Source organism: Fragaria vesca, linkage group LG4 (genome assembly GCF_000184155.1).
Source record: "Fragaria vesca subsp. vesca linkage group LG4, FraVesHawaii_1.0, whole genome shotgun sequence".
NCBI lineage: Eukaryota > Viridiplantae > Streptophyta > Magnoliopsida > Rosales > Rosaceae > Fragaria > Fragaria vesca.
Window position 1 is genome coordinate 17,816,350 of NC_020494.1, and position 26,540 is coordinate 17,842,889.

Genomic DNA, 26,540 nt, shown 5'->3' on the forward strand with positions numbered 1-26,540 from the left:
AATCGAGATGTTACAGCTCCCGAAGGTACACAATTTTTTTCCCAATCACAATCATTTCGTCCGACATCAGATAAAAATGCAAATCAATACAAACCTAAAGTATTTCAAAATGAAAGCAAGAGAAATGTGTCCTAAGATACTGTCATCCTATCCAGAGAGCGGGGATCTGTCTTGAAATATATGTATATATTTTTACTAATTAGTCACTTTGCGAACAGTTGGTAATTAACTTTGTTTTGACAGGGAAAGGAATACCTAACTTTTGGCGCCATGCTTTGGTAAACCATGAGTTGCTAGATGCGGAGGTCAGGATCAGTTGGTGTTTTGTTGTTTATTTTGTTTATATATTTTTAACTTTGTCTAGAAATCACGTATTCCCTAATCTTTGACAATCAGATTACGTCTCCGGATGGACGAGCTCTCATGTATCTTAAGGAAATTAAGTGCTCCAAGATAGATAAGGGGTTTAAACTTGAGTTCTTCTCCTTACTTTAAAAACTCTGTCTTGATCAAGACGTATGAATATCTTGATGAAGATCTGACCTTTGTACACAAAGTAACAGGGTAAGTTATTTGGTACCCTTTTAAGGCATGATTGTTGGTATTTTCTTGGCTATAGTTTGGCTGACACCCAGTGTGCTTTGTAGGTCGAAGATCGAATGGTATCCGGAAAACTGCTTGATATCGAAGCTCAATGAGAAACCTAAGAAGAAATTGGAAAGTGTTAGACCGGAACAATGCGAAAGTTTCTTCAACTTTTTCGATCCACTTCCAATTGATATAAAAGCTGTGAGACAGTTCAAAGTTTCTTTGAATACTTGTGTATTCAATTGGAGTATTATCTAAACTCATTAATTTTTTTTTTTCAACAGCCCAAGGAACACATAGACGAGATGAGGCGAGATCTTTATATTGGGTAAGTTCATTTTCTCAACTACGTACTAAATCTAGAGCATGACCACTTTTCAGTATGATCATCTTCTACGTACGATGATGGTCTGAATTGATCGAGGTCGAGCGAGGCTTACCTTTAGTACAACATAACTCTTTGTTGACTTGTTTTCCTCGTTGTTGCCATTCGAGACGAAATCATTCCTCGTGCTGTTCTATGGTATGTAGGGGACGGTGCACAGGGAAAGATGGATATCGATTTTGGCGAGTCAGAAGACGAAGAAGGTGATGAAAACTTGAATGAAGATGAATATGACAGTGACGATAGCTGGTGAAGTTAGGTTGAAATGCACATCTTTCCTACCGGAAGTTTTGAAACTTACATCCATTCAGCTAATTAAAAGATAAATCTGTCATCAAGAAGTGTTTATTAAGCGAGGACAATCAATTTGAGAGGTTTATTTCTTTTCATTATTTCAATTGGTCACTAGTACAATGCGATAAGATAAGAGATGGAGTGGCTTATTTCGCAGTCACAAGTCACAACAAGGGCAACCCAAATTCTTGGTTGCTAAGCTTGTCCCTCTCCATTCTAAAACCAGGCAGTCTCTCTCAGGCTTTGGCTTTGGCCATTTTGTTTTTTGTTATTTGGATTGGAGGGAGGCAGCCTACCAACCGAGTAACATATTCCAAGGTGCTGATAGATAGTTTAACCAGCAAGTCGAATGTGTCGTGGATAATTAGATCTCTGGTTTATGATATTAATGTTATAGCATTGCACTGTGACTCCATCATTCTCCGTCATATCTACAGAGAAACTAACTTTGTTTCGCCCACTCGCTGAGCCAATTGTTTTCTCCTTTGCAAGTCTCCGATGTTCCATCAGGATTAGTTGGGGACAGTAATGTACGTTTTGTGGTTTATTCGTTAGCTTTCCTTCTTCTCTATTGAAAAAAATAAAGAATGTACCGTCTGTGATCCGCATAAACTCAACTAACATCTACGTCCAAGCCTATTTCCACATCAGAGCAGTAAGGACCTCATTGGCCTAATATTTTCCACCTTCTAAACCCACATATATCTGGCAATCGGGTCTCCAGATGACTCTGACTCTCTGGTTACGGCTATTTGTTGTCATCGTAATATAAGACATGTGGCTCCCTAATACCCAACAACATGCCATTAAGAAAATTGTGAATGTTGAGACTCAAACTTCGGTGCGAGTTCCACTCAAGTAAATACTTTGTCATTTCTGCGACCTCTGGTTGGCCAGTTTGGCCTAGAGGCCATCTAGGCCATTCTAGTAGGTACATGATGAGTAGCTACCCAAAGTTGAGTTTGTTACCTGCTAAAAAAAATGTTGAGTTTGTTACACTAGATAAGAATAATAAGATATCCTGAACAGTGAAGACTGATTTATATAGCCGTTAGGCATTACGAAGAGATCGAATAAAGAAAACCCTTGTGACCGTTACATGTTCTTACTTTCAAAACTTACAGGGAACAAGAAACCTCATTACTAAACCCAAACCAAACCCAGTGAAAAATGAGAGACACACAACAACAGCTAGAAATGGCAGAAGAGCTAATGCAGCAGCTGAGATCCAAAGCCACAGAGCTCTTGCTCAGAGAAGAATGGAGCGACTCCATACAGGTATACTCTCAGTTCATCGATCTCTGCCAACACCAAACCCCAATCACCCCAAAGCTCCACAAGTCTCTCTGCCTGGCCCTATCCAACAGAGCCGAAGCGCGATCCAGGCTCCGAGACTATGCAAACGCCTTGAAGGATTGTGATGAGGCACTGAAGATTGAGAGCGCCCATTTCAAGACTCTGGTCTGCAAAGGTAAGATTCTGCTGAATCTGAACAGGTACTCCATGGCATTGAGTTGCTTCAGAGCTGCTCAGCTTGATCCTCAGGCTAATGGGAGCTCTGTTGGGCTTAATGAGTACTTGCAGAAATGCAAGAAGCTCGAATTGATGTCGAAAACAGGAGTTTATGATCTCTCGGAGTGGGTGGTCAGTGGGTTTCGGGCTAAGCCACCGGAGCCGGCTGAGTACATTGGGGCAGTGGAGATTAGGAGATCGGGGATTAGAGGGAGGGGGTTGTTTGCGACGAAGAATATTGAAGCTGGGAGTTTGGTGCTGATTAGTAAAGCAGTTGCAACTGAGAGAGGTATTCTGCCGGGGCATGATTTGGATGAGAATGCTCAATTAGTTATGTGGAAGACTTTTACTGAGAAAGTGTTGGATTCTGTGGCTAAATGTTCGAGAACGTGTGGTTTGATTAGTACATTGTCGAGTGGTGAAGATGAGGATGAGCTTGAGGTGCCTGAGATCAATGTGTTTAGGCCTGTGTCGGAGGAATTTGGGAACTCAAGTGAGAAGAAGGTTGATGTGAGTAGGATTCTGAGTATTTTGGATGTCAATTCGATTGTTGAGGATTCAATTTCGTCTAAGGTTTTGGGGAAGAACAGTGATTACTATGGTGTTGGGCTTTGGATGCTTGCTTCATTTATCAACCATTCATGTGTTCCAAATGCTAGGCGTTTGCATGTTGGGGACTATGTGGTAGTTCATGCTTCGAGAGATGTCAAGGCTGGTGAGGAGCTAACATTTGCATATTTCGATGTGCTGAATCCGTTGGAGAAGCGCAACGAAATGTCAAAGACTTGGGGATTTGGGTGCAGCTGCAGGAGGTGTAAGTTTGAGGCTGAAGTTTGTTTAAGGCAAGAAGGCATTGGAGAGATTGAGATGGGTTTTGAAAGAGGGATGGATGCAGCTGCTGCTGTCTATAGGCTGGAGGAAGGCATGAGAAAATGGAAGGTGAAGGAGAAGGAAAAAGGGTACTTGAGAGCTTCATTTTGGGCTGCATATGGCTCAGAGAAGTTGATGAGAAGTTGGGGAAGACGGATCCCGACGATGGAGTCTGTGGTTGATAGCATTGTGGAAGCTGTGGGAAGTGATGAGAGGGTGTTGAAGATGGTGGTGGAGAAGCTAAAGAAGGGTAATGGTGGCAGTTCAGTGGTGGAAATAGAAAGAGCTCTGAAGTTGGGAAGAGGAGTGTATGGGAAAGTAATGAAAAAGCAAGCAATGAAGAGTCTTCTAGGCCTTGGCATTCTTGAACCCAGCTATTGACTAATAGCTAGATTTCCATTGATTTCAGTCTTCTGTTTAATGACTTTAATCAATATCCTTGTTCACATCTACAATGTATAGTTGGTGAATCATTTGCAGAAATTTTGGCAGTGTTGGGTATTTTTGCCTTAATGATATCCAGTAATAAGATAAAATTCCCAATGCGCACAATTTCATTGATGTTAAATTCATTTTATCAGCGAGTCTCATGCCAGCATTTTTCATGTGTTCATCAAACCATTTCTTCGTATGAGAGAAAAACAAGGGTCATAGTGCAAGTCATTACAGAATATGACAGAAACTAAACTTCTTTATTTGAATCAAAAATTAAACACTGTTCTTTCCTATACCACACCATACTAGGGCTGCATGTCATTTTAGAGACTGCAATTAAAGTTCATTGACCCTTGACCCATGGCATAGCTTTCAAGTTTCAAGGGAAATAAAATACTGCAACAAAAATGACTTCCAAATCTCAAATGTCAGTCATCCGCACCAGCTTTTTGTAAAGAATGCGGTCATCCCTAGCTGTGTTGCTCTCTATTAATGCACTCTGCACAAGCTCCTGGTGCAGATAAACCAACGTATGAACAAAGATGCCAAGAATAGAATGGATAAGAAACTGCAAATTTACAGATTCTCACCTTGACATCCCTGTGCGAGAGGAACTTGCCCAAGTTATGGATTATCAATCTCATATCTTCAACCTAGAAATAAAACGAAAACTACTTAAATTTCTATATTGATTTCACAAAACAAATATACAAATAGAAGATTGCATCTTACCCTAATGTGGCCGACTTGATTCCTGTCAAAGAACCTAAAAGCCTGTTTTAGATAGGAAAACAACAAAACATTAGTTCATTGAAAAACAGATATCACAAACGTTCCACAATCGAAATAAACCAAAGTTACAAGAATGTCTCCTGGAATAACCTGCAGTAGTTCCTTGTCAACAACCTCCTTTGCCCCGGGAGTTTCTTTCTTGTGTGTATCAACTTTCTCCTCTTTCTTGATACACATATCTGCTTCTGGTTTGGCCTCCGTTTCTTCAGCCTTCACGTCCTTTTCTTCTTTAACATTGACTTCATCTTTCTCATTTCCAGACACAGCATTCACATTGCTTTTGCCTTCTTTCTCGATAATCTCATTGGAGTCATGAGGAGGACTTCCATCCTCCATTGGTTCATATTCTTCAGGATCTTCCTCAGGATCTTCTTCTGGATCTTCATCATCATCTGTTGCATGCTCCATTTTCACCTCATCAACATGGTCAACAGAACTACTCTCCTTGGAAATAGTTATAGCTTTTTCTTCCTCTTGCTTCACGATATCAGGCTGAGATGCACCCAATGTTTCAGATGATTTAGCAGGCTGATCTTTCACAGGGAGCTCATCCGTCTTCAGGCGCTTTGCTGGTGAGTTCTCAGCATTCGCTTTCTTAACATTTTCTTCTTCTCGTTGCCTCTTACGTTGGTTTCTTTTTGTCACAAACTTTATTCGCAGTTTCTATACAAACAAAACATAGCAAGAAGATGCATCAGCAAACCAAAGAAAAATAAAATCTAATCAAATGCATATTGAAATAAACGATATTAAACCAACCTGGAGAAATATTAAAAGACGACATCCCATCTGATGCTGGAGCATCTCATAGAATGTTTCAGCAAATACAGAAAGCTGAGAGCACAGAAGATATAAGAATGCAACGAATAATTAGCTACATTTGTATCTAAACAACAGATAAGGCGAAAAGAATATTCAGGTGAACCAGATGGTAGAGACCAGTAATGCAGACATGACGAACAAGAAGACAAACCTCAAATGTTGATTCTTCAATATCCTTGTCAGTATAGTCCAATAGTAAATCAAGTGAAAGTGATGATGAACGCAGCTGCAGCAAGATTACCACATAATTAGATCAGGAAAGGATAATTGAGTAATGGGAACATGCAAACTATATGGACTACATGTGATATACAGTACTGTGCAAGTTGAGTTAAGATCAGCCTACTTTGGAGTCCTTGCTCAATTTTGTTTGTAGAATGAATCCAGGGTGTCGAGGTGGTTCTTCAGGCTTTCTCGTTTCTTTCCCTTCTCTAGTTAATTTGGCCCTAGACTCATCTTTTCCATCTCTCTTTTCCTTCTCATCTTTGGATTTTTCAGCATCTTTTGATTTGCTCCTCTCTGCTTTAGTAACAGAACCACTTTTGTCACCAGCTCGCTTCTCATCTTTCTTATCCTCCTTAACATCTTTTGAATCTGCTTTAGTTGAACTGACAACATCTTTTTGCTTGTCAGGTACTTCTGTTTTTGAGCCCTTTGCTGCTGGCTTTTCCACAACTGCTGTTGTTTTCTGTGTACTTTCTGTTTCATTTCCAACGACATTTTTCTGATCAACATCAACCCCTTTGCTCAGTTCCGCACCAGCAACCTTTCTTTTAGCAACCTTCTTAATTATTTTCTTCTTGACTACTGTTTTTGCATTAGTATCTTGCACAGCTGGACCACTGCTTGGTTCAGCTTTCTCCTCAGAGCAGCCAGTTTCCTGCCCAACTTTCACCTCTGTGTTTGTATTATCTTCATTCTGAGCAGCCTTCGCAACTGAAACCTTCTTAACAATTCTTTTTCTCTTAAAGGTTTTGACCCCAGCAGGATCAGGTGAAGAATCATCTTCACCAGGAGCCTCGGGATTTTCTTTTTCCCCTTCAGTGTTATCCTTCTCACCCACATTGTCAGGTTCCTTGGTTGTACTATCACTGGCTGATTTACCTACAACCTTCTGTTTGACAACCCTTCTTACAATCTTCTTCTTCCCAGACTTCGCACTTCCAGGTGTCTGAATTTCAGCAGCTTCTACCTGTTCCTTTTTCTCCTCATTCTTGCCTGTCTCGCTGCCTCCGCTGTCATCTTTTGTATCATGCTTCTTATCGTTCATATCATTCTTTCCTTCAGATGTACTCCCATTTGGACTATTGCCATCTTGTTCCTTGTTCTTAACTTCTTTTGCTTCTCCAGTGGATGCAGACTCTTTAGTTTTTACTTCTTTGTCTGTTCTTTTTTGTTTTGATGATTCAATTTCCTTATCTAAATTAGAAACAAACACAAATGAATGATATAAGCATAACCACCAATGAAAATCAAGGAAAAGCTGCAACACATTTACAATTAGTTCGATGGCTCCAATTACCTTTGAGCACTTCCTTGTCCCTCAGTCTCTGAAAAAAACAAACATACCACTATTAAAGCAGGTAAAAGAAGTTAACCAAACCATGTTTGATGTTGAAGTTATCAGACCGAAAAATAGAAGGAAGAGAACATAAGTGGACACTGTGGGTATAAAACAATAAAACAACTAACCTCTTTTCTCAGAGAAAGCTGACGCTCTCTTTCTGCAACAGCTTTCTTGTGTGCAAGCCATTGGTCTCGCCATGCATCCAATGAAGGGAGACACTCAGACAAATCTGGGACAAATATGACAGTTATCTCTTTATGGCTAAAGAATCCATCTTTCCCAATTCTATCATAGTGTATCTGCACAAGCAAAATATAATGAAAACCTAGTTATGAATTAAACCTGTAAAATAAAACTGACTTGCCATTACTTAACCATCACAATAATTATATGGAAAAAGCTATACCTCAAGAAAACGATTCCAGTTCTTGCAGTTCTGCAGATCAAGTTTTGCAACATCCTTCCCATATCTACAAAGATAAGATCATTCAATATAATACCAAAGGGAGAATTGTCTCTGCAACTGAATAGTTGATAGAAAGCAGCACAAACCTTATTGCAGTATGAATTAAAGAGCTATCATCAACTGACGGATCACCACCATCGGTGGGATTCCATGGACCACCAATTGTCAAGAATGAGCGGTCCTTTTTAAGAATGGCAAACCTAATGATATTGCAGATATGGGGTATGCGATCATCATGACTTCTTTCAGATGATAGCTCCTCCAAAGCATTCTTGCTTATCCCACTCATCAAGATAATCTGAAAGAGGGAGAGAATATTAGAATAGTCATGATTATATGTATTAACAGAAACAAGACCAACAATATCAAGATCCTATGTATCAACAGAAACGAAATTGATAATGATCATGCTTAGAATCTTCAATTATGTTATTGACAATTTGAATAAGGTTTCCAATATTTCACTATTCCAGGAACTGACGCTGGTTCGTTACAAAATTTCCGACAATTTAAAGAATAAGAAACGTAAGGAAGGACAGAGAAGTAACCTACCCTCACATTCCACACAATATTTCCACCTCCTGATTTTGCAGGTTCTTCAGCCAATATTGTAGCTGTTGGCTCTTTCATAACAGCTGCACCCTCTTCTTCCACGAAATCATGCTCAAAACTGTCACAACATACTACGGTTAACACTTCTTTGAAAATAAAAAAAATGATAATAATATGCAAAGCACTAATATATCCTTTTAAAGAAGCTAAAGGATTCCATATTTTGAAGTAAAATAAGATCTTTTCAAAATCACTTGACCAAGATAACTTCAGAACCAAGGTGTACCTGACAGGAGTCCGGATAGAAAGTTGAAGGTTCTCCCTTGGCCAGCTTACAACAGCCTAAGACACAAAAATGTCACACTAAAATGTTATGTACTTAATCATCTAAAAAGTATTAGAGAAAGGAAAAAAATAGAGACAAACCTTGCAGAATTCAGATGGTATAAAGAGCCTGGGATATCGTTTATCCATCGAAAGATAATCCCTTTCTACATCTATCAGACTGTTTGAGTAAACCTGCAACCAGACGATGTTATTAGTGAAAGAGAAACTCAGCATTTTCAATTGCATAATCAGCCCACCACACAGATAAAATTTCATAAACTGGGTTTTGGGTTTCCAGAGTTCAATCATTTCACTGTTTCAGAAGGTACCATTCTTCAACTGAAACAGCTACAACAAGCACAACTGAATACCATTCGCCTTCAATTAAGAACCAGAATACCATATATAGGTTGGAACCGTTGGATGGAAGTTTGGGAATTATATATCCAGATACTGATCAGTTAGCAAAGGTTGGTCTCCATATGCAGGGATGAGCAATTCAATCAAAAATACAAAAAGAGAATGGCAAGAGGCAAGAAAATAAGATATACTGAGAAAAGACAGGAGCCAAGAAACGTGGCAGATCCAACGAAAGCATGAAGGCAAGGAACGCCGAACCAAGAGATAAAGTGGAAGAAATAGTGAAGAGGAATGGAGAAACTGAAGTCAGAAAGGTTGAGGATATCCAGGAAATACAAACTAAAAGCATGAAAAAACCAATAACTAATTCCAAATCCAATCAAAACTAAAGGCAGATTGGAAAAATCATTGAAAGGCTAAGCTCTTGCATTGCTCCCTTTACCTTGCAGACATACTCTCTCCGTTTATCTTTAACAGGTGAATGACGCCTTCAGCATAACAGAACACCAAGTTAGAAAGGCTGCAAGACAAGCAGCTATTTAACAACTAGGACGCAAAATAAAACAAGATCCACCTATGCGGAGCTTCAAGATGTGGGGAATCCCGTCGTAAAGATCTCCCCTCCTTCACCAAAGACGCAGCGCGACGATCCCTAGAGACTCTCGGTGGAGTTCGTTCCCTCCTGGTGTCAATTGCACGCTTGCGTTCTCGCTCTCTGTCCTTCAATCGCCGCTCCAAAATGCTTCTTTCACGCTCTCTTTCTCGTTCTCGCTCGCGTTCACGTTCACGGTCCCATTCCTTCTCCCTTTCTCTATCCCTCTCTCTCTCACGTAAACGATCTCGACGCCGTGCCTCCTCCCTTAGTTCAAATTCTTGAAGATAGCTAGCTCTGTCATCCTTGCGTTCATCGATCCTCGGATGACCACCATGAGACAAACTAATTGGATAATCTGGCTCAAGTGATGAGACATGGAGCCCTTTTCCGCTGCCGTAATCCCTCCCAGGAGGAAGGCTGACTCCATAACCAGGATTCGAAGGATTTTGTGAATATAAGAGGTCATCTGCATTTCTCCGTGGAGCTGCCCCTAATATTGATGGAGCAGGTTGTTCGCCATATGAAGAACCAGTAAGCATCGATAAATTGCGAGGATCACCGTCCATTCTTCCTCCAAAAGAAGTAAGTTCTTGAGTGGGATGACGACTAGAGGCACCCCTTGCTGCAAGATAATCAGCTTGTCTGCCACAAAGTGTTGCTACTCAGTGTAATAAGAAATATAACACCATCTAACACAGCTGAACACAGATTCAATATCACATTGGGACTCTTTAGCTACAGATAAAGGTAAAAACAGCCTCTTGGCCATTCACAAATGGGGATGGGAGATGAACTGTAAGTTATATCTACTGGCACAGACTCAATGTCTATATTAGGACTAGTTAGCTATTGAGAAAGGGAGGAATGACCTTGGCCATTCATTAGTGGGGAAGGAAGACGAACTATAAGTTATAACAACTGACCAAGAAGTGGAAACCAAGTTTCAGCTAAATATGTGATATAAAATCAGCAGATATAAGTACCTTGCACTCCCTTCAAGAGAAGCAGATTGCAGAGAATGAGCTTTCAGCAACTGTTCTTGCCGAAGCAGCACCGCCTTATCAATGCGATCATAAATCTCAGCCTGTTACAGGAGATGATGTAAGTAAAATAATAAACTAAATGTAAAAGAAGAATAAATAAGAATGCTAGAGTAAAAGATGAAATTATAAACCTGATGCTGAGGACCGAAACCAACAGAATCGGCAAATCGACCAGTTGGGTCACTTTGCAAGTCCCTTCCCATATAACCACTCTGACGACCATACTGCCTTCTGTCAATAGTTGGATAATCAGGACCCTTCTCGCCATACAGTTGTGCATGACTTGAAGCTGGGATATACTCCCCGGATGAAAATTTTGGCGAATCTTGCTTAGCCGAAGCAAAGACACCACGACTTTCCAAGACCGATGGTCCTGAACCTTTTGCACCAATGGGAGGAGCCTGTATATAAAAAATACACACATTAAGCACCACATGGGCAAATTGCTGCGCAGCTCAGATATTTTGGTGGCTGACATTGTGAAAACCACCAAAGTGCATTTGAATATGAGAAGTGGAGAGGCATTACATATCTTGAGTGACCAAAAGATAAATATATTGTACATGCTACCACAAACCGGAAGTTATATGATTCCACAATGTGAATTATGCAATATGAACCACTTAAATATGGGAAAGGGGGGGAGGGGGAGAGAAGAGGTCTTTCATGGATCTATTATAGCGGAGCACTAAAGGTAATAACATTTGGTCAATAAAACGATAATGGCTACACGAGAAATCCACTGACCTGAGGTGCAGTGCTCAAAGCAGCTGAACCATAGAGAGAGCTATACTGTCCCCCATAATGAGCAGCAGCTGCAGGAAGTGGTCTGTACGCATTGGCATCTACTTCCTCTGAACCCCCTAACATTGCTGAATGCCGCGCAACCATGGGAAGCTGCACATTCCCATCAGGCCCTCCGACTGAATTTGCAGGATAACCCGGTCCCAACTATAAACATCGCAATAAACAACACCAAGGGAATCAGAAAATCAAAAAACCGAAACTAAACCAATACCAATACCAATGAACACTGCAAATTATAAAGACTTACATTTTGGCCATATGCAGATTGCCCAGCATATGACTGTTGTCCATAGGCATTGTTCCCTCTGGACGTATACATGTTCTTTCACACAAGTACCTGATAACATCAAAAACAGAAACCAATTATTTGCAATCCAATCGCAGAATCAAACAATATTAGATAAAATTTTATGAAAAAATCAAAATCAAAACAGCTCTGGAAGTGTGCCTGGTTTTCGAATCCGAGCTGAAGATGAGATTTTGGTTTCAAAGTTTTGACCTTTAATCAAAATAATCACAAATTGAATGAATGAGACAGAAACCCTAATTCAATTACAGACGAATTGCTTACCAAAGATTGCGTGGGTTTCAGCTTGACCTTGCGAAAACCCTAAACTCCCCAAACTGGAAGAAGACATGCAAAGCATCAGAGCCTCCTGGTTATCTATGAGTTTGGTGCCACGGTTTGACCAAGTTTGGGCCTATTGGGCCGGGTTTGCAGTAATTAAAGACCTGATTAAATCCTTGAGCCCATGAGAAATTGATATCTTTATTTTCACACCTTCTCCAAAATTGATTAGACGCAAAGATTGATCTGCTACTTGGACCGGACAGCCAACAAAGACATCGTTACCTTTAGTCATGTTTATTAGTAAAAAACATTAAGATGGTTAAACTAATCTATCTTTATTGGAATTATGGTTAAACCATATGCGAGTGTTTCGAATTTTAAAAGTTTCATTTGAGAAACTAAACGCATATACTGAATTGAGTTATCGTAATTAAACTTAGCACTCTCTTTGTAAATGGTGAATCCCATTTTTGTGAGTGCATCTTTTTCCTCTTTTATAGTGAATTGTTAAGTGATGATGCTAACATGGGCAAGTGCCCCAAGTTGCCAAACGCAAGGATTGAGGGGCAAACAAAACATTATGGCCTTCCATGCGTTAGTCTGAGTGCTACAAAGCATCTTGACTTTGGTGTTCAAGAAATTTTCCCTACTTAGTTCAACAATATTTTTTACGCAAAAGACAAATACATGAATGTATAATTAACTCTTTTCTTTCGTGTTTTGGAATGATATACTTCTATTCAGCTAACAAAATGATTACATAAAACAGGAATAACCAATGGTGAACATCAATTCTCATCTTTCTCTTCCTTGCTACTAGAAAGTAGATACACTTACGAGTCTGCCACCATCGTTAACTTGTATGAACTACCAGGGTCGAACTCCGAACCAAAACACCCATCTAAACACTTTAAACTGCACCATTAATATTTCGTGGTACATGGCCTATACCATAAACACCAATTGAAGCCAACATCAGTCTAACATTCTCAACCAAAACACCTTCCTCCTAGAGAGCATTCATCACTACCATCATTCACCGATGATCAAGAAAGTGGTGGGTAAGGATTTTCTCTTTTATATAAAATGTTGCCATGTATCACAACCCATAACCATGAGTTAACCATGGTTACCTTAATTAATGGATCTTAATTAATTATCAGAAAAGAGAAAAGGAATTTAATAATATTAATAATTATGTATGGTTAGTTTAATTATTTGTCTTTCAAATTTTAAATGATGATAAAACTCTTAGACTGTAATATTTAATTCAATGTTATCAACTAATCCTACCACCATGGGTCCATGGCTATGTTGCAAGGACACTCCACCCTAGTGGAGTGTCATCGAAGTGTCCGACGCTCCGACACGCCGACACGGCAAAATACGTGTCGGAAAATGTTGAATTTTCCGACACGTTTCGGACACGTTGACCAATTCGCTACATAATCTCCGACACGCCACATCATCATTTATCATTTTTTTTAAATTGAAAAAAAGAAAAAAGAGAAAAGGAAACCAAAACTTAAATAAAACTACTGTCCATTTTTGAAAGCAAGCTATTGTCTAATTTTGTCAGCAACTTACTGCAAATTTGATTTTCTTTAATGTTATGTTTTAAGTTAGAGGTTTGCTACTTCTAATATTGTTAATTATGCACTTCTATTATGTTTTAAGTTAGAGGTTTGCTCTTTAATGTTATTTCTTTTGGTTATGTAATGAATTGAATTTAGAACATTATTTTGGTAATGTAATGAACTTATTTTATATTTTAGTATATTCTTATTTATTAAAAATTATAAATATATAATTTTATTTGCCGTGTCCAAACCGTGTCAGATATTAAGTTTTTGAGTTTTGTCGTGTCAACGTATTGAGCCGTGTCGTGTCGCCGTGTCCGTGTCCGTGCAACATAGGTCCATGGTCAATTCGATGATGATGAACCCAGAAACTTTTCTCACTCTGCATGTAAATTTAAACACCAAATCTCCTCCCTCTACACTTTAGTGAAAGTCTCATTTCAAAATTTGGGTTCTAATTGGGAGTGTTGGGTGAGGATTACTACTGAATGGGAGGAATCCAAGATGATACGGCAGAGAAGCTGATTCGAATTTGATTCCATTCGAACTGACCATGGTGGAGACCTCACCCTCGACCTGAAGCGGTGGCTCCCCTCCTTGTCCTCCCATAAAACCATCTCCACCCTTCTCTGGATTGCCCATCGGTTTTCGTGTGGCAGAGGAACATTGTAGAAGGGTTCTCGCTTTTCCGGCGAGTTCCAATTATATAACTAGGAATCCATGTTGTAGATTTATATAAGGAGATTGAGCAGGGGAAAAAAATCTGGAAAAAAAAGAAAAAAGAAAAAGGAAGAAATGAAATAGAAGAAGATGATGAATGTGTTATGCTGACGAGAGAAAAGAGTTTATTTATGATTAATTAATTTAATAGCTACTGAATTACTAAGACTAATTATAATTAAGTTGTTATATATGTGGCAAATTTTAATTAAATAATCATACCACGACGAACATAATAATGGTCGGTAAATTTGAATCTTTTTTATATTATATATGCAACAGTCGAGTAGTAACTTGTAAAGCCAAGCTACGAGATGTGAACGAATAGAGGGCAAAGACGGAGATGACATGCTTCTCCAACAACCACTGGCTAGCCACTAACAACAAGAACTACGCCGCAAACGGTGATAAGATATTCAAAGTTGCATCTGTCGTATTACCATTTGAAGCAGCATTATTGAGAACCTTAAAACAAGCTACTTCCCTTTGACATTAGCCACTAATCTTGGGTTTTATTTCTCAATCCACTCAATATATGTTACTATATATATGATGCAATATCCAAGACAAAGTTCAAAATGATCATTGTATCGTTGCATAAGGCCATGTCCTATCCAAAGTAGTTCGAACATTGTTAATCGATTTTCAATTATTGACGTCGACTAAAAGCATTCCCTTCACTTTAAGAAAAGTTGTACTTTTGGATGAAATGACTAGCTAGCTCTTATTTTCCACTTATGTATCTCGGCTATATATGGTGTTTATATTGTGTACGTCAATGTACTCGATCAACCAATTTTATCAACAAGAATTATGTTATGTCTACTTATATCCCATTATATTATATAGATATAAGAGCAATTTTGACAAACTCTTTATGTTAACTTTTAGCTATTTGAGAAAAAGTGTTTAGTTTTTTTTTAATATTTTCAGAGCTCCAGTAGACTAATCAAAGTTTAGATATTATAACTTTTAACTATCTCGTTAGTTAAATATAGAGAGCGAGATGACTCATATGAGGCTAGTTATAATTTAATATATTCATTGTAAGATATTTTATATAATATATAAATATATTTAAACTATTTAATTTTTATTTGAAAAATAATGTTTATGTAATGCTAACTATAATAGAGAGCATTGATGCAGCCGCATTTCTAAAGTTGTTACCGAAAATAACATTTTAGCTAATTAATTTGACTAAAATTTAACTCAAAAATAACTAACATTGTTAAAGATGCTCTTTTAACCCTGTTAAACCAAGATTAACTACTTTTCTAAAGTTAAAACCAAGATTAACTACTTTTCTAAAGTTTTCACTAATACAAAACGAAATAGTCATCGTTTTTTTTTTTTGTTGAGAATCGAAATAGTCATCGTTGGTCTCAAAACTAAAGAAAAAGTCTAAGATTCAATCGAACTATCTAGGCCAGTCCAACATTCCAACAAAGGATACATACGCACACAATGACCGGGGTTTGTTTGTCTTCTTCATATGAAAAATTCCACTAATAGTGATAACAGTTTAGCAGATATGTTGTTTTAAAACACGAAGACAAAACCAAGCCTCAATATGGCTCAATTAGTCGTAAAATTGATTCCAATTAAGGGAAAAAATAAACTACCTACCTACCTCCACCACCACCCCCATGCATGCTAATGGGAACATGCCTACCCGAGTAATTTTACTAAAGAATAAACTAGATTAAATTTATAAATATTCAATCTCATCATTGAGTCAATCAACTTAGCTCATCACGAGAGGTACTATGTATTATGGTTTTTCTTAGACCAATATATCACGTTATACTGAATGGTTAAAATAACAATATAATACGAATTTATAAATCAGTTTTATGTAGTTCAGTATAAATTCACATTATAAGTGTGATTAATTACTGAGAAAACTTTCAGCGCATAACGTGTAAAAACACGATATTATGTGAGATGTTAGGATTAGACGTTATTCATACAGATCAATCGACATATAACAATCGTCACATATAAACGATTAATGTACCGTGTACTTGCATCACCGTATAAATATGTCGATAAGCTTAGTGATCCGGGTGCCACAATAAAGATCATTAAAGGCACCACGTGGCGTGTCTGTAGCTAATCCCTAGAGGGACCATACACAGTTTCGATTCCAAGTGCCAGCTAAAAATAATCTGATTAGAATAATGATACGGAGCGATGGGCGTGGAGCCCACACTGACGTGGCTGGATAAGTGCCACAAGCAAAGCCTCCGCCTACATTTTTCGCAGTGCTTATCCTGCCATTTTAGGAAAGGACACGCGTCTTATTTATAAATAGAAAGGACAACGGCCTAGCCTACCTAGTAGACCCAAATCCCATTCCCACCTGCTCCGCCACATCCGCGACTGGGTAACACACGCTTACTCGCTCTCTCATTACGCCTGGGGTTTTAACTTTTTGCTAATTTTCCACGGTATTTGGGATATTATCATATATAACCACATCCTATATGCAAGCTAATAAAAAAAAGATATTTAGTTGAGCTTTTTTTGTTTCTTTCGAACTTAGTGCTCTTCAACCCTAGTGAGGTAGTCAATCACGTATGTAATAAACATATTTTATTTTATTTAGACACGTGCGAGGCATAAGTATAAGCAAAATAAGAATTTGTAAGTTTTACGGTACATAAATTTAGAATTAGTCGTCGTCAGATCAATATAAGATATAGTTTTTACACATTTTATCGTACATAAAATCTATTAGTATACAATATAAATTTATCTAACGTAACTGACTTTCTAATCTTTACATTAATATTTGACGATTATATAACGACTAAATCTTGTTCGATAATTATAATAAAAAAAAATCAAGCTTACTTAAATAAGAAATTAACAATAATTATAAAGGGCCAATTATAAATCCTCTTCGATTGAAAATAGACTATGGTCCAAGACATAGTTTTCTTTCAAAAAGACTTCACATTATTATTGTAAGGTTAACATCTCTGTCTTATTTTTTTTCAAATTTGGAACATAGTGGAAAATAATTTGGGAATATTCGCACTGAATAATGAATAATCGCATCCTGGATAAAGTTGGCGAAAGCAGATAGATCAAGTGCAAGGAACCCAAGAACAAACCCCGAATTATTGAAAGGTCTTTGTTTTCTTGTGCGGGTATCACATACGAGGTACTCAGAGTCAAACGAATGACCAATCACAACCTCATCTGACGCCTCAATACGACAAATCCCCCCAACCATAAAAGGAGGAGCCCTCTCCATTCAAACATTTCAAACACTTCATTTCTCCAAAACCCTAAATATCCCTTTAGCTTCCTTCTAGCAGTAGATCGATTTGATCACTTGTAGATAACAATGGAAGCCAATAGTAGCTCTGGACTTCCTCCTGGTTTTAGGTTCCACCCAACTGATGAGGAACTCATTGTGTACTACCTCAAAAACCAAGCCATTTCTAAGCCGTGCCCTGTCTCCATCATCCCAGAAGTCGATATCTACAAGTTTGATCCCTGGCAATTGCCTGGTTAGTATGATTATTAGGTACCCGAATGGGGTTTCGAAATTTTCATTATACTAGTTTGATGCATATGTGTAGTAGTACTAATTGTTGTTAATGTTGTACTAATTGTTGTTAATGTTGTGCAGAGAAAGCAGAGTTTGGAGAGAACGAATGGTACTTCTTCAGCCCCCGGGACCGGAAGTACCCGAACGGAGTCCGCCCAAATCGCGCCACCGTGTCGGGTTATTGGAAGGCCACCGGCACAGACAAGGCAATTCACAGTGCGTCTAAGTATGTGGGGGTGAAGAAGGCTCTTGTTTTCTACAAGGGTAGACCACCAAAGGGGATCAAGACAGATTGGATTATGCACGAGTATCGGTTAAGCGACTCGAAAAGACAAGCCACCAAGCAACTTGGATCCATGAGAGTAAGCATCTTTTACCATTTCAACATTTCTTTCGAGAAGTTACATTGAACACTTGCTAAAACTGACTTCTGCTTTTTGCATTTGTAGCTGGATGATTGGGTCCTGTGTAGGATCTATAAGAAGAGGCATGTCAACAAGGCTTATATGGACCCAAAACTTGAAGATTCAAGTCCCCAAATGGATCATTTTACAGCTGCTAATGATGTCAAAGAGGAACACGGGGTGAATTTCCCAAGGAATTTTTCCATTAGTAGCTTTCTGGACATGGATTACTTGGGACCAATTTCCCAGCTTTTGAATGAAAATCCGACCTATGATTTCCAGAACATGCTGGCTAGCAATGCAGGACTAAATGGCCAGACGTTCCAGTATGGTGATCAAATCCCATACCAAAGCGCAGACTCGGGGAAGTTCCAATTGATGAATCAGAGTAATAGCACCTTTAACCAACCATTATTTGTGAATCCAGCGTACAACAACAACAACATGAATGGTTTGAACCACTAACCGGCCAATTGGCAATTCGGGATTCGGTTAGGAACTGTGATGGGATCGGAATCTGTGATAAAACATTGTAAAATAGGTTTGGCAACGAGCATTTGAATCTTGAACAAATTGTGAAAATGAATTCTTATAAGATGGCTTTCGATCTTAATAATGTTATACTTCGTATGTCCAGTTCTTCCATCAAACTAATCACTGCTTACCAAAGTTTTTGACGAGACGATCCATATCAGATAAGTTTTCATGAATTATCGTTTAAAGAATCACACCCAAAATCCTTTCCCAGACTATGATTCCTATGGCAGTTCATCTAACAATAAGATTCCTTGCAATTTGTTGCTTGTAATCTACGGTCTTATCCAAAAGATGACCCATTCAGATTGGTATGGGGCTGGTCAAATACACAGGGTGGAAACCAATCAGGGGATGACGTAACTGTGGACTATGTGCCATTTGCCATGCATGCTTGTTTGGAAGATCTTGGCGGCTGAGGATGACATTTCAGACCTCTAATGGAGTAGTCATTGACATAATCCTACTTAGTTTAATTAATCCAGTTCGAAACTTCGAGCATCCTCGATTAGTTGAATTGTTTTATATTTTTATGAGAGATTACGATAACTCAACCTCCGTTTTCATATCTAAACCCTCTCATTGTGAGGTGGAGTGATGCAAATTCAGCAAATATTATATATTTTGGATCATTCGATGAAGTTAAAGATTAGTTGGGTTAACACATGAGTTATTCACTTTGTTTTCAAGAATTAGGTTAATGGCACAAAGGAGGCGATGCTCTATTTTATTCCTTAATGACCTTAAAGCATACCAATTAATCACCTTAAAGCATACCAAGATTGTTAACTTTGATATAGAACACTCACACTTAACCAGCTACGAATGCTAAAATTTAGCTAACTGAGCCTACCTCACTATTATAAATCATTCCTTGAACTGCATTCTCTGTGCAATAGTTCAATCACACTCTTTTGGTATATCTTCATTGTGTTTTACCCAGAAATGGGAACTCAAGAGATTGATGTTTTAGAGGATTATTCAGAGGATGGATGCAGCAAGGGATGGTTGATGCTAGCTTGCATGGTTCTTTCATGGATTGTTATTCACAGATGGAGCCAGAGGAATAGAAAAGGCCCCAAAACATGGCCACTAGTAGGAGCAGCAATTGAACAACTAGTTAACTATCACAGGATGCATGATTGGCTTGTCAAGTACCTGTCTGAGTCAAACTCTGTTGTGGTGCCAATGCCGTTCACAACCTACACTTACATTGCAGATCCAGCTAATGTAGAACATGTCCTCAAGACCAACTTTGCCAATTACCCCAAGGTATATACTTCATCCTCGCCAAAGCATTAAACACATTTGGTTGTTGTTCTTCTAAACTCTGCTTATAGGAATGTATTAACTGAAGGGTGAAGTGTACCAATCATACATGCAAGTCCTGCTTGGAGATGGAATCTTCAATTCAGATGGAGAGCACTGGAGGAAACAGAGAAAGACTGCAAGTTTCGAATTTGCATCGAAGAATTTGAGGGACTTCAGTACTGTTGTATTCAGGGATTACAGCTTGAAGCTCCATAGCATTCTGAGTCGAGCATCTTTTCAAGGCCTACAAGTAGATATACAGGTGAGTCCCCGTAAGTTTGTCCATCCTTGGTTTCTATATTAGTAGAGAGCTTGATAAATGTTCTGTTGTTGCAGGAATTGCTTATGAGGATGACTCTGGACTCCATATGTAAGGTGGGATTTGGTGTAGAGATTGGAACCCTGGCTCCAAACCTACCAGATAATAAATTTGCACAGGCCTTTGACACTGCAAATATCATCGTCACATATCGATTCATTGATCCACTATGGAAGATAAAGAAATTCTTGAATCTGGGAACAGAAGCTTTACTTGACAAGAGCATGAAAACCATTGACGATTTTACATATTCTGTAATTCGGAAAAGGAAATCAGAGATAAAAGAAGCGCAACAGAGTGCAGATAAGAACCTGGTAAATTGGTAACAAAAAGTCTTCTTACTATTTATACATCACAACAAATGCATCTTTTAACTAACCCAAATCTTATACAGATGAAGCATGATATACTGTCAAGATTCATCGAACTAGGTGAAGATCCAGAAAGCAACCTAACTGACAAAAGCCTCAGGGATATTGTCCTCAACTTCGTGATAGCTGGTCGGGACACAACAGCAACCACTCTCTCATGGGCGATTTACATGATAATGACCCATCCTGAGGTAGCTGAGAAGCTACATATGGAGCTGAAGACTCTCGAAGAAGCTTTGGCACGAGAAGAGAAAGTTCCATTGCTCCAATATGACAAAGAGGACCTTGAATCATTCAATCAAAGAGTGAAACAATTTGCAGGACTCTTGAGTTATGATTCACTGGGAAGACTATACTATTTACATGCGGTCATTACAGAGACACTCCGTCTATACCCTGCAGTTCCTCAGGTATGCATCTTCCTCATTGGTCTGTAAGTTCTTTCCAGAAAACATTTCCTAGTGAACCAGAAATGTATATGACTTCAGGACCCTAAAGGCATATTGGAAGATGATATTCTACCAGATGGAACAAAAGTCAAAGCAGGAGGAATGGTGACCTATGTTCCCTATTCGATGGGTAGAATGGAGTACAATTGGGGTGCTGATGCAGCTTCATTTAAGCCAGAGAGATGGCTGAAAGACGGTTCCTTCCTAAATGCATCGCCATTTAAGTTCACCGCATTTCAGGTTTACTCAACCAAGCAATATTAACAGTATATATCCATGAAAGCAAAAGGTCATAACTCATAAACATAAACTGAGAAAGATATTTTTGGCCTTTTGATTTACAGGCAGGACCAAGAATATGCCTAGGGAAGGACTCTGCATACCTTCAAATGAAGATGGTGCTGGCCATTCTGTGCAGATTTTTCACATTCACTCTGGTCCCTGGTCATCCCATTGAGTATAGGATGATGACAATTTTATCAATGAAGCACGGTTTGAAGATTAACGTAGCCAGACGTTCATCAGATGCATGATGTTTGTAGAGCCATAAGAATAGTTATGCAACGATAACAGAAAGCAAATAAATGTGTTTCCGAAAGTTCTTGCCCGCTTTTAAAGCTATAAACAGCAGGAAAAAAGTTATCAGAAAACATGGTCCTTTTCCATTCATGTAATATATTCAATTTACAAAACTTCAAATCAAAACAGGTATACAGTATACATGGATAGAAGTACTATGGTTTTTCCTATTCTCAGATATAAGAGCATATTTCACACCACTGAAACAACAGTAAAATACACATCACTGAAACACAAATCCAAATGCAGACTATGATACCAGTCTCTGCTTCTTATCTTTCCAGTCAGTAATTTCAGCATCAACTTTCGCCTGAACTATTGCATGAAACCCCGGATACGGTTCATAATCAAAGAAGCTTTGCAGAGCCTGAAGCAATCAAAAAGCAGAAAACACATACATCATGGTTGTCAAGCTAGTAAAGTCATCTAAACACGAGCTCCACTAGTTAAAACTCATACCTCTAACAAAACAAAGAAAGGAGCCATTATAAACGCCTGCGCAAGGTTGTCCAACAAAGCCGGTGCCCTTTTCTACATATTCAAACAAATTTCAACAGCATTAAGCACAACAACAACAACAACACAAAGTCTCACACAAGAAGAGAGTTCAAAACAACACTCTTCGATACCTCAAAGACCCCATGGCCAATAAACTGTCCAGTCCAACACACTATCTGAGCCACCAGAACAACCTGAAAGAAAACAAGTTTGCCTATTTCATCCACAACTAAACTCAGCAATCAAAATATGATTTTTTTTTTTTTTTTGGTTACAATCAAAATATGAACTTTAACACAAAACTTCAATAAAGCATCGAACTTTCGCAAAAACAAACGAAACCCAGATCAGATTCTTATCCAAAAACCAATACCAACTCGGAACTCACCTTCCAAGCAAGCGAAAACCCGAGTCGACACGCAAGGAAGCTACTGCCGACCCAGCAAATGAAGCAAAGCAGAGCAGCCAAGGAACCAGCTTTAGCATCAAGGAAGAAGTAGAACAGCGAATAGATCAAAGTCAGCAAGAAGCCGACGTTGAAAGCCAGAACGACATGGCTGCTCCCAAACAGTGAAAGCTCCACGTTGAAAATCGACGGCGTGAAATAGAGGATCAACAGAGCTGTGAAAAAGATGGGCCAGACGAAGATCATATGTATCGCTATGTTGATCGGATTGCTGTGATAAGCTCCATAGAAAGCGAAGTGCTTCTCAAGGTCGAACAATCCAGTCTTCCCCATATTTCAGAATCCCCCAGAAAATTTCAAAATCCCTAGACTTAAATCCCAGGGATTTTGACAATTTAGAGACATATCTCAGCCGTTGGTTTTCCATTGGTCAATGATGGGTCAAAGAGAATTTAACAAGATAATGAAGGCCACGTGGCAAGAAGCTGAGGTCCATGTTGGAGGAGTATCCACATTGAAGCATTGTTCATCATCAACCACCGTAGTTTCCCATAATGTGTTCATATTTTTGGATTAGAAGCAATGAGCAGCTTCACTAACGCCACCACCACCGCCGTCCTCCTTCATGCCCGTATTACCAAGCCTCGGAACACTTTCCGGGGCTCTGTAATCCGAGCATCGTTTACGGGGGAGGAAGACGGGACGAGTCGTAGAAAAGTTGTGACAACATTTTTGGCTACAACACTAGGGATGGGGGTGGTTCAGCATGGCATTGCTACTCCGCTTGGACTAGCTCAGAACTGGGGGACTCGTTCATTTATAAGGGAACGTTTCTTTGAGCCTGGATTGTCTCCAGAAGATGCAGTGCTTAGGATTAGGCAAACTGCTGAAGGGTTACATAGTATTAGGGACATGTTGGAGGCCATGGCTTGGAGGTACCTCCTCTTTTACGTTCGCCTGAAGTCGGCATATCTTTCTCAAGATTTGAAGAATGCAATGACTTTGGTGCCGGAAGTTAACCGAAAAGACTATGCCAAGACGGCCAATGAGTTGGTGGATAACATGAAAGAGGTATGTCACTTCTTCTTTTACAGCTTATAAGAATTCCCTTTTCAGAGATAAATTTGAAAGCAGGATCAATCGAAACTTTGTTTGCTGTATCTGATGGCAATGTAATCATGTTTATGTTGCAGTTGGATTATTATATCCGGACGCCAAAGGTGTATGAATCGTACCTATATTACGAGAAGACATTGAAATCAATAGATGATCTGGTGTTGTTGCTGGCCTAGTACAATGTATTTGACATTTTGATTATATTTTGTAGATGGAACTCTCAAAATTTAGGAGAATTTTCCTAGATTCATCGCGAGAGTGTCGGTTTTAGTGTTGAAAACGTTGCATCATGGCACAAGAAAATGTAAGATATTGCAGATTGATGATACAGAAAGGCAACTCCAAGCCATGTAAATGGAAGATATTGTTCTGTATGTACTTTAGCAAATCGTTTACATCACTCCCTCACAAACCCAATATTATTCACATGAAAAGATGACAGAGTCGATCACCCAAGTATCAGTTTCTTGCAACACATGATCAGCATCAGCTAGCGGCGAGAGATCGCGACAGAAGACAATATGATTAGCAGTATAATCACAACAACGGCGACGAAAGAGCCGATGAGAGAACCTGAAATGCGCTCACAGAAGTTGTTAAATTGGCGGCAAAATGGAAACCAATTGGCGCTTGAGCTGCCATAGTGTGCCAGGAACACTATTGCTGTTGCTGAGGATGCTCCAGCAGTTAGAAGACCCATCATTGCCTTCAAAACACATTGATTTAAACATACACACTTAATCAGAAACTCATAGATACTTATTCTCATTCAAGTTTTGCATCCGTCTTATTAACAATTACCGTGTCGAAGATCACCAACATGATCCTACTTTTCACTGCTCCAGTCCAGATTATGTGGACAATAGACACCGGAAGTGAAAGCACAAGGTAGACACATACAATTGAATTGACAATCACAAAGAACCTGCATGCGACATGAAAATTTAAATGCAACACTCTTAATTTCTTCAATTCAGGATGGAAAATATGAATTTCTGTTTTAGTACTACTCACGTAAATGTGGGAAGATCCTTGTAATTAGCCTTGAATCGAGCAAACTGTGAGACAAAGGGAAGTGTTTGCCTGCTGGTTCCCATGGCAATGGCACTTGCTAGTGTTCCGAGGGCTGCAACTACTCGCAGAATGAAATCGAGAACAGATAGCACTCTGCTCACCCTCACCTTTGGGATTGATTTGTGGGCTTCGCTACCCTCGAGTACTAGTCCTGATGCTGCTGCTGTCTTCATTTTCTCTTAGTTATGATGATCTATATGAAGTTTGAAGCTCGCTTGTGTCTGAATCAGTGATACTGCTCAGGAATTTATACCGAGTGTTTGAGCACAGAAGCACATCATACTAGAACTAGTGGCTGATCTCATTGGTAAAGCTTCAGTTCAACTTTATATTATTCTTTTCACAGATGACAACCCTACCTGCTCCAACTGGCTCCATGTTTAAGGTTGTATCATGAGCTAACCTTCTGCCAACTCCAACAACGAACAGATGATGCCATGAATTTGGGATATGGCTGTGCTTCTCATTTCAGATGATGGCATAGTAAATTGCCTACTGAGAAGTATGAAGTCATATGCGGTCACTGTTTCAGTGGGTTTGGTTTGGTGGTTTTCTTAGGCGTTGGGAGGGGTAGGTAGCTTTTATGCTCATGGATGGCAATGACACCCAATATCATATTACCATGAATACAAGCAAATGAACATGAACACTCTTTCTGCATAATCATTAATCAAGTTTTAGAATATTCATCACCTTATCTATTCTTTCTCCTCAGTATTTGTTTGTGATCACATAGTTGCTACTTTCAATCACTTGTATATTTTACATTGGACATACAAAACTATATAACAAAATTATGAGAGCTTAACAAAATTGACCCTTTAAGATGATAGTGCATGTTAAGATGGCTTAATTATCAACTGAGAGGTACAGTTGCGCGACCAGAATTTATTGGGAAGGTTTGCATTTTGAAAACATATTTTGATCAAATAAATCTCTGTTTACTATCCATGCTCATTTGTTAAATTGCACTTTCACATACGCTAAACTCCATATCTTAATAACAAAACAAGATTATTCAAAATTAAATTCTTCCACTTATAGTGTTTGATTCACACTGATAAAATGAGCTAAGCATACTCTTCTGCTCAACAAATAGCACTCATACAATGTAAATGTTTAAAAAATTCCTTTGGTCCGTATATTCCAGTCAAGATGAGGCTCGAAACAATTCGGGCTGAATTAGCAGAAGCCTATGTTGCACGGACACGGACTCGGCGACATGACACTGCACGGCGCGACACGCCGATATGGCAAAACTCAAAAACTGAATATCCGATATGGTTTAGACACGGCAAATAAAATTATATATTTATTATTTTAAATAAATAAAAATATACTAAAATATAAAATAAGTTCTAAATTCAATTCATTGCATAACCATACAAAATAACATTAAAGAGAGTCAAATAACATTAAAGAGAGTCAAATGCAAATGATAGAAGTACATAATTAACAATATTAGAAGTAACAGACCACTTACTTAAAACATAACATTAAAAAAAATTAAATTTGCAGTAGGTTGCTGACAAAACTGGGCAGTAGCTTCTTTTCAAAAGTGGACAATAACTTTATTTAGGCTTTGGTTCCTTTTCTCTTTTCTTTTTTTTTTCAATTAAAAAAATTGA

General features: G+C 38.7%; 7 protein-coding genes across 7 annotated transcripts; 4 read left to right on the forward strand and 3 right to left on the reverse strand.

Moving 5' to 3' along the window:
• Positions 1 to 2,464: 2,464 nt before the first annotated feature.
• Positions 2,465 to 4,030, forward strand: LOC101301002. Its single transcript, XM_004298369.1, has one exon. It carries the CDS (start codon positions 2,465 to 2,467, stop codon positions 4,028 to 4,030), a length of 1,566 nt encoding a protein of 521 aa, XP_004298417.1.
• Positions 4,031 to 4,252: 222 nt separating this feature from the next.
• Positions 4,253 to 11,734, reverse strand: LOC101300815. The gene is made up of 20 exons (XM_004297239.1): positions 11,663 to 11,734; positions 11,356 to 11,559; positions 10,740 to 11,009; positions 10,549 to 10,649; positions 9,545 to 10,207; positions 9,413 to 9,458; positions 8,710 to 8,802; positions 8,570 to 8,625; positions 8,284 to 8,401; positions 7,818 to 8,029; positions 7,672 to 7,735; positions 7,391 to 7,564; positions 7,221 to 7,248; positions 6,045 to 7,117; positions 5,850 to 5,924; positions 5,636 to 5,710; positions 4,967 to 5,539; positions 4,817 to 4,858; positions 4,675 to 4,737; positions 4,253 to 4,595 (listed from the first exon to the last, which is right to left on the reverse strand). Exons 1-20 carry the CDS (start codon positions 11,732 to 11,734, stop codon positions 4,506 to 4,508), a joined length of 4,092 nt encoding a protein of 1,363 aa, XP_004297287.1. The 3' UTR covers positions 4,253 to 4,505.
• A 5,823-nt stretch (positions 11,735 to 17,557) lies between these two features.
• LOC101301100 (NAC transcription factor 29-like) lies at positions 17,558 to 19,296 on the forward strand. The gene is made up of 3 exons (XM_004297240.1): positions 17,558 to 17,810; positions 17,933 to 18,213; positions 18,301 to 19,296. Exons 1-3 carry the CDS (start codon positions 17,645 to 17,647, stop codon positions 18,718 to 18,720), a joined length of 867 nt encoding a protein of 288 aa, XP_004297288.1. The 5' UTR covers positions 17,558 to 17,644; the 3' UTR covers positions 18,721 to 19,296.
• Positions 19,297 to 19,685: 389 nt separating this feature from the next.
• On the forward strand, positions 19,686 to 21,772 carry LOC101301291 (cytochrome P450 704C1-like). The gene is made up of 6 exons (XM_004298370.1): positions 19,686 to 20,061; positions 20,147 to 20,362; positions 20,437 to 20,733; positions 20,814 to 21,200; positions 21,279 to 21,479; positions 21,584 to 21,772. Exons 1-6 carry the CDS (start codon positions 19,735 to 19,737, stop codon positions 21,770 to 21,772), a joined length of 1,617 nt encoding a protein of 538 aa, XP_004298418.1. The 5' UTR covers positions 19,686 to 19,734.
• A 105-nt stretch (positions 21,773 to 21,877) lies between these two features.
• LOC101301384 (uncharacterized endoplasmic reticulum membrane protein C16E8.02-like) lies at positions 21,878 to 23,084 on the reverse strand. Its single transcript, XM_004297241.1, has 4 exons — positions 22,705 to 23,084; positions 22,448 to 22,510; positions 22,278 to 22,349; positions 21,878 to 22,185 (listed from the first exon to the last, which is right to left on the reverse strand). Exons 1-4 carry the CDS (start codon positions 23,053 to 23,055, stop codon positions 22,069 to 22,071), a joined length of 603 nt encoding a protein of 200 aa, XP_004297289.1. The 5' UTR covers positions 23,056 to 23,084; the 3' UTR covers positions 21,878 to 22,068.
• Positions 23,085 to 23,304: 220 nt separating this feature from the next.
• On the forward strand, positions 23,305 to 24,197 carry LOC101301582 (psbQ-like protein 1, chloroplastic-like). The gene is made up of 2 exons (XM_004298371.1): positions 23,305 to 23,793; positions 23,916 to 24,197. Exons 1-2 carry the CDS (start codon positions 23,305 to 23,307, stop codon positions 24,012 to 24,014), a joined length of 588 nt encoding a protein of 195 aa, XP_004298419.1. The 3' UTR covers positions 24,015 to 24,197.
• LOC101301672 (CASP-like protein 2-like) lies at positions 24,179 to 25,325 on the reverse strand. Its single transcript, XM_004297242.1, has 3 exons — positions 24,853 to 25,325; positions 24,640 to 24,763; positions 24,179 to 24,544 (listed from the first exon to the last, which is right to left on the reverse strand). Exons 1-3 carry the CDS (start codon positions 25,083 to 25,085, stop codon positions 24,329 to 24,331), a joined length of 573 nt encoding a protein of 190 aa, XP_004297290.1. The 5' UTR covers positions 25,086 to 25,325; the 3' UTR covers positions 24,179 to 24,328.
• Between the last annotated feature and the right edge of the window lie 1,215 nt (positions 25,326 to 26,540).

Excerpts from the sequence above, each read along its gene's own strand:
- LOC101301002 (XM_004298369.1), top strand. The coding sequence starts at position 2,465 with ATGGCAGAAGAGCTAATGCAGCAGCTGAGATCCAAAGCCACAGAGCTC.
- LOC101300815 (XM_004297239.1), bottom strand. The coding sequence starts at position 11,734 with ATGTATACGTCCAGAGGGAACAATGCCTATGGACAACAGTCATATGCT. Across the intron at positions 5,925-6,044 it reads AATTGAGCAAGGACTCCAAA|CTGCGTTCATCATCACTTTC; the intron begins GTAGGCTGATCT and ends ATCTTGCTGCAG. Across the intron at positions 5,540-5,635 it reads GTCTTTTAATATTTCTCCAG|AAACTGCGAATAAAGTTTGT; the intron begins GTTGGTTTAATA and ends TTGTTTGTATAG.
- LOC101301100 (XM_004297240.1), top strand. The coding sequence starts at position 17,645 with ATGGAAGCCAATAGTAGCTCTGGACTTCCTCCTGGTTTTAGGTTCCAC. Across the intron at positions 17,811-17,932 it reads TGATCCCTGGCAATTGCCTG|AGAAAGCAGAGTTTGGAGAG; the intron begins GTTAGTATGATT and ends AATGTTGTGCAG. Across the intron at positions 18,214-18,300 it reads AGCAACTTGGATCCATGAGA|CTGGATGATTGGGTCCTGTG; the intron begins GTAAGCATCTTT and ends TTGCATTTGTAG.
- LOC101301291 (XM_004298370.1), top strand. The coding sequence starts at position 19,735 with ATGGGAACTCAAGAGATTGATGTTTTAGAGGATTATTCAGAGGATGGA. Across the intron at positions 20,062-20,146 it reads ACTTTGCCAATTACCCCAAG|GGTGAAGTGTACCAATCATA; the intron begins GTATATACTTCA and ends TATTAACTGAAG. Across the intron at positions 21,480-21,583 it reads TTAAGTTCACCGCATTTCAG|GCAGGACCAAGAATATGCCT; the intron begins GTTTACTCAACC and ends TTTGATTTACAG.
- LOC101301384 (XM_004297241.1), bottom strand. The coding sequence starts at position 23,055 with ATGGGGAAGACTGGATTGTTCGACCTTGAGAAGCACTTCGCTTTCTAT. Across the intron at positions 22,350-22,447 it reads TTGGCCATGGGGTCTTTGAG|AAAAGGGCACCGGCTTTGTT; the intron begins GTATCGAAGAGT and ends TTGAATATGTAG. Across the intron at positions 22,186-22,277 it reads CTTTCTTTGTTTTGTTAGAG|GCTCTGCAAAGCTTCTTTGA; the intron begins GTATGAGTTTTA and ends TGATTGCTTCAG.
- LOC101301582 (XM_004298371.1), top strand. The coding sequence starts at position 23,305 with ATGAGCAGCTTCACTAACGCCACCACCACCGCCGTCCTCCTTCATGCC. Across the intron at positions 23,794-23,915 it reads TGGTGGATAACATGAAAGAG|TTGGATTATTATATCCGGAC; the intron begins GTATGTCACTTC and ends TTTATGTTGCAG.
- LOC101301672 (XM_004297242.1), bottom strand. The coding sequence starts at position 25,085 with ATGAAGACAGCAGCAGCATCAGGACTAGTACTCGAGGGTAGCGAAGCC. Across the intron at positions 24,764-24,852 it reads AAGGATCTTCCCACATTTAC|GTTCTTTGTGATTGTCAATT; the intron begins GTGAGTAGTACT and ends TGTCGCATGCAG. Across the intron at positions 24,545-24,639 it reads TGTTGGTGATCTTCGACACG|GCAATGATGGGTCTTCTAAC; the intron begins GTAATTGTTAAT and ends TGTGTTTTGAAG.